Here is a 10,205-nt window from a genome sequence, read left to right as displayed (position 1 = left end):
CATACCTTGGGACACGGAACATGTGACCTCTCATTTATAATGGTGTGCTGCTAAAAACGTAGGAACACCGTTGGCCCCCTTTACTGCCATTGCCCCCTTCATCACAATAGACGTTTTGTATAACGTCCCACCAGTCCCTGAGAGGAACTCCCCCTACAACATTTCATTGTGGTTCTAGGCCATCCATAACTTTCTTCTTTTTGAGCCATTGCTTGTTCCATTTGCTGGTATGCTTTATGTGTTTATTGTGTTGAACGGCCATATTTGCTTCCACTTCAATTTTGTTCTCACCAAACACGCTCTGATATAACACAGAGATTATAGCAAGTCAAGAAACCAGCTCAGACCCAGAAGCATCAAAGCAACAGAACCATATTATTCCCATCACCATGCTTCACAGTTAGTCTGACATTCATTACCTGAAATGCTGACTGAGCCAATATGTCTACTGTAGCCAAAGCACTCTACGAGTCATTAGTGCATGACATATTGTTCCGGGCTTTTGTTCCATGGCAAACTGCCGTCATACATAATGCACGATCTGCTGACTATGGGACCCTGTGCATGGCTTAGTACCAAGCTGGACCTCATGTGGCACCTGTCAGTGCAATGCCACGTTCTCCCATCTTCTCTGCCACATTCTCCCATCTTGTCTGCCACGTTCTCCCATCTTGTCTGCCACGTTCCCCCATCTTGTCTGCCACGTTCCTGCCACGTTCTCCCATCTTGTCTGCCACGTTCCCCCATCTTGTCTGCCACGTTCTCCCATCTTGTCTGCCACGTTCTCCCATCTTGTCTGCCACATTCCACCTTCTCTTCAATGTTCTCCCTTCCCTGCCACATTCTCCTATCTTCTCTTCCATGTTCTCTTTTCTTCTCTGCCACATTTGCCCTTCTTCTCTGCCACGTTCTCCCTTCTCTCCAATGTTCTCCTTTGATCTCTGCCACGTTCTCTCCATACATTTTATGCTTCTTGCAGACCGCATACTTTTAGTATCAGTCAGCTCTTGGGGTGAATTTATTAGCCTGGCCAGTCCGGGATATTTATATACAATGTATTCCACGTGTACATTATCTTCTTGCTTGTTATCATATAACTCGGTGATGTGTGATATGTCAGAAGCCGAGGAAGTGTTATTTTTCATCCTTTTCATGATGAGTTCTGCTATGATGAAGATCACATAATCAGTTTGCTTTCAATCATTGCAAATAACTTTGCCAGCCACTAGTAGAATATTACCTATAATTCATCCTTTCCGTGTCACCTCTCCAGCTTCATCATTAGGCAATGTATAGGTGCCACCATTCTGCTTATAATTTGGCAGATTCCACCCCCCCCCCTCATTTCCCAATCAACATGCCAACAATTTATAATTATTATTAAGTCTCTGTATTTCTCAGATTATAGATGAGGGGAGGAATACCAAAATGTTATGCATAGATTAGAACCATCATGCAAACAGCAAATCTCCGTGCTTCAGTGCCACCCAGGGGCCCTCAGCTCTGTGCAGTGGGCAGGAAATATAAAAATACCTTGGGATGGGTGGGGTCCGGTCCCGAGGGGTGGGCACGCCTAGGAATAGTGCATGCAGGTGCAGCAATGTATGGGGGGGCCCATGAAATATCCTAATTCTGATATTTGTTGTTTTAGTTAATGTGCCCATAAAAGAGGTAATTTAGGTTAATATTGCACACATTCATTTATGTGGACTGATTTTACACAGACCTTGATTATAAATGACAGGTCTGAGCTCTATAATTACCTTTATAAGAATCTCTGAGTGTATATTTTCAGCCCCAACATTCACTGTACAAACATTTTCATTGTAACTTAACAGGGGCTCACACAGTAATGTGATAATGAATTGTTTGGCCTGCGCACACCTCCTAAATATGAGAAAAGTTTTCTGTGCAATCCGTCATATATACCAAACAATGGTCAATATTTCACAATTACTGCTAGGAAATGTATGAGCACAGATATATGTATCCAACTTGGGACCCCTCCATCTGGAGCCACATCCATCTGATTGTGATTTATCCTTCCATTATTATTATAAGTAATATTATTAATGATAATAAACAGGATTTATATGGTGCCAACATAATATGCAGCGCTGTATATTAAAGAGGGGTTGTAAATGAAACATAAAAACAGACAGTGACAAAGGAGGAAAGGACCCTGCCCCAAAGAGCTTACAATCTAGGAAGTGGAGGCATTAATATAAAATAGGAGGGGAGACTATTACCCCTCACATCCTGGCCATTGGTTGTCCCTAATACATTTCACCATAGGTTAAGTGTTTGCACAAAGGTATACGTTTATTAAGTCAAAATATAAATACAAACCTTCATCATTTTAAAACATTTCCACATTGGATGTTATTTTTACATATATACATATAAATGAAAACAATACTCTGAGAACATATATCATGACTGTATATATTCTTCAGTAACAAGTCCATCCCTATTCCTGCATGTTGGGACCAATGGGGGGACACAGACAGAAGGGGGCTATGAGTCTGTCCAGGGTAAAATAGGACTATTTATTTTTTACACTTTTATTCTTCTGCTTTTCTTCCTCTTCTTCCTGTTTATCCAGTTCTGGCGGACACGATTTTATAAAGGGTAATAACTGCCACACTTCTAGAATTCTCTGTGGAGTTAAGCCGTGAGCGACCAGGACATCAACGTAGCGGCAGTCAATGTCATTTTTCAGGCCGAAGGAACGGAACCTTGGGTCATGGTGAAAACTCACATTGGCTGCCAAGGCCAGGAACCCAAAGAAGACATCGTCAAGAGGAAAGATAGGAATGATGGATGCTGCCCAAGACAAAGATGGCACCAATTCCGATGGGAGAAGGAAACCTCCTCCAGAGACAAATGGAGGGTAGTAAGCATGGGGATAGACGGAGAAAGGGATGGCGTACTTTCCCCAGCGCTCCGGAGGGGCGTGGATTTGCAGTTGGCCGTGGATTTGAAGTCGGTGTTCTCGTGGAGAGGAGGAAATGTACGATACCAAGGCATAAGGATTGACAAATTCATCATCGTCACCTGGGAAATGACACAAAGAATGAAAATTTTTGTAACTTTTATCAAGGTGTAAGTAAAAACATTTCCTATATTGTTATCTGAATATTGGGGGATCCTCGAAGCAACACCGGGAGAGGCCAACACGTATCCAGAACACTTCAGGAAGACATTGGTGTTGGGGTTAGTGTAGGGTACAGGGAAGGTTAGTCCCGTAGTATTACAGGGAGGTAATGGTTGGGAATGGTTACTATTGGGGATTAATATGAGGATTATAGAATAATGTTGGGGTTACAGGTAGAGTTGGTGTGACGGTCGTGAAAAAGTTATGGAAAACCAGCTGTAACTAAAGTATGACCTTTGGTTGGAGGGGAATTTACTGTTTACATAAGAATTGTTCCAGATACCGTACACCCATGTAAGATGTGATATAGACAGCGCCTTACCTTTAAATATATAGGATGCCTCTGGACATCGGTAGTGCAGCCACTCGAGGAAACATCGCTCTTTCAGAGACAAGTTATGGTGACTCTCCATGAAGTCCCAGAGAATAATGTCTTCAAAAATCGAAGCTTCCTCTATCAGCTTCTCCATCTGCCTCTTCAGCCCAGAATTAGCCACCAGAAATACCCTTTTGAAGTGATATCCACCCAATATTGTCTCTCTGGCCCATGTCCTTCTCAGAGAGTCACGTCTGTGTCTACCTATCGGGTGGGACTTTACAGCTAGAAGAATCAACGGCTCCCGAGTCTGGCAGTATCCAAGCAAGCCAATCACAGCTCTGCACCTGTAAGTCTGGAGAGCCGGGTACAACCTGGAATAATCTGTCAGGTTAAGAAAGAAGCTGAAGTTCTTGTCGTAAAGAGTGGCCGATCGGCGGAGAGACGGATGGGAGCTAAGATTAGCTGGGAAAGGATGATGGATGTCTGGAAGATCACATAAAGGCTCATTCTCATAGAGAGTCCAGGTGAGCAAGGAGAGGGTGAAGCACAGAGAGATGGACAGGATAGTGATGGCCGAACGCCTCCGTCTTATCATTCCCTATAAAAGGAAACAAATAAAATCAGTATGAGGACCGGAGGAGCTTACACTCCACTCACACACCATTATTATACATTTATATAGCTCTGACATATACCGCAGTGCTGTACAGAGATCACTGAGTGCCAGTCCCATCAGTCTCTGTACAGAGGAGCTGACACTCTAATGTTCCCCCACAGTCACACACTATTATTATACATTATTTAGCTCTGACATATACCATAGTGCTGTACAGAGATCACTGAGCCAGTCCCATCAGTCTCTGTACAGAGGAGCTGACACTCTAATGTCCCCCCACAGTCACATACTATTATTATACATTTATATAGCTCTGACATATACCATAGTGCAGTACAGAGATCACTGAGCCAGTCCCATCAGTCTCTGTACAGAGGAACTGACACTCTAATGTCCCCCCACAGTCACACACTATTATTATACATTTATATAGCTCTGACATATACCATAGTGCAGTACAGAGATCACTGAGCCAGTCCCATCAGTCTCTGTACAGAGGAACTGACACTCTAATGTCCCCCCACAGTCACACACTATTATTATACATTTATATAGCTCTGACATATACCACAGTGCTGTACAGAGAACACTGAACCACTTTTTTGCCATTCCCACATAAATCTAGCAACCACTGCCAATATTTTTTGGCAAAGCACTTACATTTTTGTGCTGTATAAAGCGACTGGCCCTGAAATGCTCAGAACTTCAAGTTGGAGAGCCAGCACTGAGCACCTCGGAGAATTGTCGCCTTTATTAGGACTGCATGTCCCATCATCTCTAGACAATGTGCACCCATTTTTATCGAGAGCAATCAAATGAGGAGTGGACTGATGTCATGAAGTACCCCGAAGCCAGTATGCAATGTCACAAAGACAGATCTCCATGTTCCCCATATGGGAGGTTTGTCTAAAGTCTTTAGCAAGGACACAAAGATGGCCAATGGTGGATTTCTATGGTCCCCATATGGGTGGTCTGTCTGAAGCAGTATTTGTCAGCCAGGGTTCCTCCATAGATTGCTCTGGGTTCTTTGAGCAATGAGAATCTTGGGCAATGACTGACACCAAGGACCTCTGGCTATCTGTAAGGGTGACATTGTTCCCACTGACCTCCACACTAATATACTGTGATCTGTGGATATAATAATTATAGATGGGGAGCCCTGAAGACCTGAATTTTTTTTAGGGGTTCCCCAATGTTAATAAAGAAATGATGAGGGGAAGACCCCATCAGGAGTGAGCATGTAAAGGTAGCTACGGAGGATCTCCATGGGACCCTACAAAAACCATGAGGATGGTATGGAGAACGCTGACAATGTGATTCTAGGCTTTAGGACAAAAGCAAGCAGTAGATGATCAAAGTCAGGAGCCCAATTGTTTATAAGGATTGTAATGTTTAATTACACTTTGAATAAAATCTGTGATAAACCGTCTGTCTTCATTTTTAAGTAAACTTCAGTCACAGGTTTTATGAGAGCTGCCCAACCCGCAGATTTGGAAGAGTCAAAATAACCTCATTAAAAAAATGAAGGCATCATGAGCACAAGTAAATATAACTCTAATAAAGAACAACGAGAGCTATAAGTACAACAGGAGCCGTTAGAGCAACAAGAGCTATGAGGGACATGGGAGCCATATGGGCTATGAGAGCCATGAGAGCAACAAGAGCTATGAGGAACATGGGAGCAAATTATGAGGGCCACAGGAGCCATGACAGCCATAAGAGTTATGAGGGCATATGAGAAAACAAAGCTATGAGGGCAATAAGAGCTTAGAGGGGCATGAGAGTCATATAAACTATGAGGGGCATGGGAGCAACAAGAGCTATGTGGGTTATGGAGACCACAAGAGCCTTGACAGCCATAAGAGCTACGGGGGCTGTGGGAGCAACGAGAGCTATGAGAACACCGAAAACCCTTGGAGCTATGGGCAACCATAGCTATGAGAGCCATAAGAGCTACAAGGGTCCTGAGAGTCATATAATCTATGAGGACTATGAGCAATGAAAGACATGAGAGACATAACAACCATGAAAAAACAAGAACTATGAGTGCGATAGGAGTCATGGGAGTAACAAGAGCTATGGGGGACATATGAGTCATGAGAACTTTGCAACCTGTGATAGCCAGGGCAACTATGAGGGCAATGAGTTATGGGATCCAAGAAAGGAGCCATCAGATCTGTATGAGGAGCCATAGAAGCAATGAGAGCCATAAGAGCCTTGAGGGGCATATGAGTCATGAGAGCTATGTGACTTATGAGAGACACAAGCACCATGAACGCAATTAGAGATATGAGATCCATCAAATGAGCCATCAGATCTGTATGAGGAGCCATAAGGGCTATGAGGGCCATAAGAGCCTAATGGGCCATATAAGCAATGAGAGTTATGGGGGCCATGAGAGCTATAAGAGCTATGAGGAACATATAGGTGATGAGATCTTTGCAACCTATGAAAGACACGATCACCATGAAGGCAATTAGAGCTATGAGATCCATGAAAGGAGCCATCAGATCTGTATGAGGAGCCATAAGGGCTATGAGAGCCATAAGAGCTTAATGGGCCATACAAGCAATGAGGGCCATGAGAGCCATAAGAGCTATGAGGAACGTAAAGGGGATGAGATCCACGAGAGACCCGATCACTATGAAGGCATCTAGAGCTATGTGATCCACGAAAGGAGCCATCAGAACTGTATGAGGAGCCATAAGAGCTATGGGGGCCATGAGGGCCATAAGAGCCATGAGGAACGTATAGGTGATGAGATCTACGAGAGACCCGATCAGCATGAAGGCATCTAGCGCTCTGTGATCCACAAAAGTTGCCATAAGAGCAATTAAAGACATAAAGGTTATGCAATTCAAAGCATTTACCAGCAACATTTACTGGTTGTACGACCAAACTAATAAGAAGTTACGTTGTAATGACCACTGAGTGCAAACTCTATATTTAGTTTTAAGCATTTTCTTCTAGACTTTGCACACTCTAACCTGCCAATGATGATTTTTTTTAGGACCTCTTGATTAGAATGAAACATTACATTTGTTACAACAGATTGTCAGATATCCACATATATAATATTACAAACAATCTACCTTGTGTACGTGGTAATAGAAATGCAGCAAAAGGAAAGGTTTTTATGTAGTGACATTTACATACTGGTTACATCAGACTTTCATATTCCTGATTTCCTAAAAATATTTCTTTTAAGGGGTTACAAAAACTCCTTTCACCTATTCTTGATCTCTTTTTGTTGCCCTCTATGTCACCTTAATGTTTTTTTAATCAAAAAAAAAAAAACAAAATTAAAAAAAGTTACACAAATGACTAAATACTCAAAAAAGTGGGGAAAATACAATAACCAAAACACATAAAATACAAGAAAAAAGCCACAAAAATTGGGGATTGGTAAGTTGTTAAACATTGGTTGTATATTTGGGGGAGAAGGAGTACAAATTTGTCATGAAAGCTTCTTCTGACTTACGTTTGTGCAGCGCTGTCCTGTTACCTCCAGCACAGACGCTCTCGCTTTGGATCTCGGTTGGATGTGTCAGGCTTCTTTCCCATAGACAGAGGTGACACAAACATGCAGCTTGTCATCGGATGGGAATGGCCCAAGTGACAACATATTTATAGAAAATCACCACTTCAAAACCTTGTGAGTGGATGATGTGTGTAAAATGAGGTTTATCGTTGTGCCTTAATAGACATCCTAATGACAGTTGGCAGTAAATGCTTCTCCTATGCTGGGTGTGACCAGCTCAGCGATGCTAAATGTGTCTATTATACCTGTGTGACACAAATACGAGGTGACTGTACCAAGATCACAGAACAACATTTCTAAAGGAGGAATGGAAACTTCTGGAAACTGGAGGGGAGCTCCACATCCATGGAATAGGGAGTGGTTTGAGGTGCGCACACCGGGATCACAGGGAGATCCATGAATACCAATGGAAAGACAAAAATTGGAAATATGGAAGACAAAAATACCAGGTGGTCAAAAAAGTCCAATATACCCACCTGGGGTTATCCTGAGTGTGGTTACATTAATTTACTGTTGACTAACTCACTACCTCTGCTGGACATCTGGTCCAATTATTCTCCACTGTTTTATGAAAGTTGTGGACATCTTATCTACCCCCATACGGTTTTATTGAAGTACGCAGGACTTCTGTAGTACGCCCCATTCTTTTACCTGACTTCTATTCTTATTATTACACTGCCTGGCAATTTCTAGCTGTCAAAATGACAGCTAGAAGTTGCTGTGTAAAATAAGGGCTGCAGAAGCTGCTGCTGTTAAAGCAATGGGGGTCTGACACAGTGTTTGTATACATAGAGATACAATTTAACATTGTTACTTTTGTATCTATTCTGCTTCATTTATCTGCAGATCAAAGGGGTGAGAATCAATCTGCATTTGACATTAATTAAAAGAACCTGGCACATGCCAATGACCCTCATAAAAATTAAAGGAAGTACACAGGATGTCTGTAGTATGCCCCATCCTTTTACCTCACTTTTGTTTCCATTATTACATTGGCCGGCAATTTCTAGCTGGGAAAATGACAGCTGGGAGTTGATCTGTCAATTCAGGGCTGAAGCTACTGCTGTCAAAGCAATGGGGGGGGGGGGGGGGGGTCTGGCACAGTGTTTGTATACAGAGATACAATGTAATATGGTTATTTTTGTATCTATTCTGCTTCATTTATCTGCAGATGAGGGGTGAGAATTATTCTGCATTTTCATTAAAGCAACCTGATCAGGATTTTTTTTTGTCCTAGTTGAGTTTAGGCAGAGGGATGATCACATTGCTGTCAGCCAGTCCTCAACCACCTCAATGTCCTGGTTGTCACAACAGATTGGAGCCATAGAATCCCTTTTTCTGCCCCCAGTGGTGTTGTGGTGCAGTTTTTGAGAAGCTTCATGCGGTGCCTTGAGGTGCTCTGCTGCTCCATCACTTCTGTAGATTCCAGGGAATCATTTCTGCAAGAGATTGCAAGCAGTGGAAACGTTTCCAGAAATTTCCAGAGATTTGGACGGTGAGAGTCTGGGAGCATCTGAACGCCACCTAACTTTTTTATGTTGCAAAAACACAAATCCTTTATTTAATTTGTAAATATCTTTCTTATGTTATATTGGTAAAAAAAAAATCCAAAAACTAAAAAAACATAAAAGTGAGATTGTTATCTTAATTTATGTTTGTGCTGAATAATTCATCCGGCAGTGGGAAGTGTTTGGGCGTGAGAGCTGAATCGGTTATATCGGGCCCTGTAATTGGTGGATTGTTGTGGACTGACAGTAGTTTCCATTCACAGAGATCTGGCGGCAATGGAATATTTTCCTTTTACAAGAATTTAACCCTCACATGTCAGGAGAGCCCTGTGTGTGGCATGCAGGTGAGGGTTGCAGCATTATCCCTTACCAAACCCAGCCAAGCACTGATAATGATCTATGCCAGGAGGAACGCCCGGAATCCTTGCATCACTGAAATCACACCCAGCTGTATGAAAGATCAACTGCTCGATAACAAAGAAATATCACAAATATATATCTATGTAACAAATAAATATCCAGAGAGGAAGCCTCAGATAGACGCTGCAAACTCCAGGGTGGTGAATCTGATTTTCTTCAGTTTCACCCTGGCCCAATGTGCAACTTTTATATGATGCTTCTCATATAGGTATACAAACCTCCGGGGGGTTTAATGTGCCCTACAGATACCTAAATATACTCGATATAGGGAAAACTTCCCTGTAGTACACCTTCCACCAGTGTATGGCCAGCATAATGCCTCATTTATATGGAACTGTTGTCACATGACTTTAGAGGGAACATTAGATAGTGACCTTCTCTGAGGGACAGAAAGTCACATGACTATAAGAGGAAAATAAATTGGGACCTCCTCTGAGGGACAGAAAGTCACATGGCTTTGGTCAGTAAGTCACATGACTAAGAGGAGGATTAAATTGGAGCCTCCTCTGAGGGACAGCAAGTCACATGACTATAAGAGGAAAATAAATTGGGACCTCCTCTGAGGGACAGAAAGTCACATGGCTTTGGTCAGTAAGTCACATGACTAAGAGGAAAATTAAATTGGGACCTCCTCTGAGGGACAG

At 42.5% G+C, this 10,205-nt stretch overlaps 1 protein-coding gene across 2 annotated transcripts in view; it reads right to left on the bottom strand.

Moving 5' to 3' along the window:
• Window positions 1–2,309: 2,309 nt before the first annotated feature.
• Window positions 2,310–10,205, bottom strand: part of LOC140324889 (beta-1,3-galactosyltransferase 5-like) — a 12,791-nt gene continuing 4,895 nt past the window's right edge. Inside the window, exons 1-3 of one of the 2 annotated variants that reach the window (XM_072403014.1) lie at window positions 7,574–7,759; window positions 3,480–4,074; window positions 2,310–3,057 (exon numbers count right to left, since the gene is read on the bottom strand). In XM_072403014.1, the coding sequence (XP_072259115.1) occupies window positions 2,546–3,057; window positions 3,480–4,071 (1,104 nt within the window). In that variant the 5' untranslated portion in view covers window positions 4,072–4,074; window positions 7,574–7,759 and the 3' untranslated portion in view covers window positions 2,310–2,545. Of the gene's footprint in view, window positions 3,058–3,479; window positions 4,075–7,573; window positions 7,760–10,205 lie in introns of those variants that run through there. The other variant, XM_072403013.1, reaches the window with a different exon arrangement.

The sequence above is a fragment of the Pyxicephalus adspersus genome, chromosome 2 (genome assembly GCF_032062135.1).
Source record: "Pyxicephalus adspersus chromosome 2, UCB_Pads_2.0, whole genome shotgun sequence".
NCBI classification, from domain to species: domain Eukaryota; kingdom Metazoa; phylum Chordata; class Amphibia; order Anura; family Pyxicephalidae; genus Pyxicephalus; species Pyxicephalus adspersus.
Note: the sequence above shows the minus strand (reverse complement) of the source record. Positions and strands in the feature narration are given on the sequence as shown.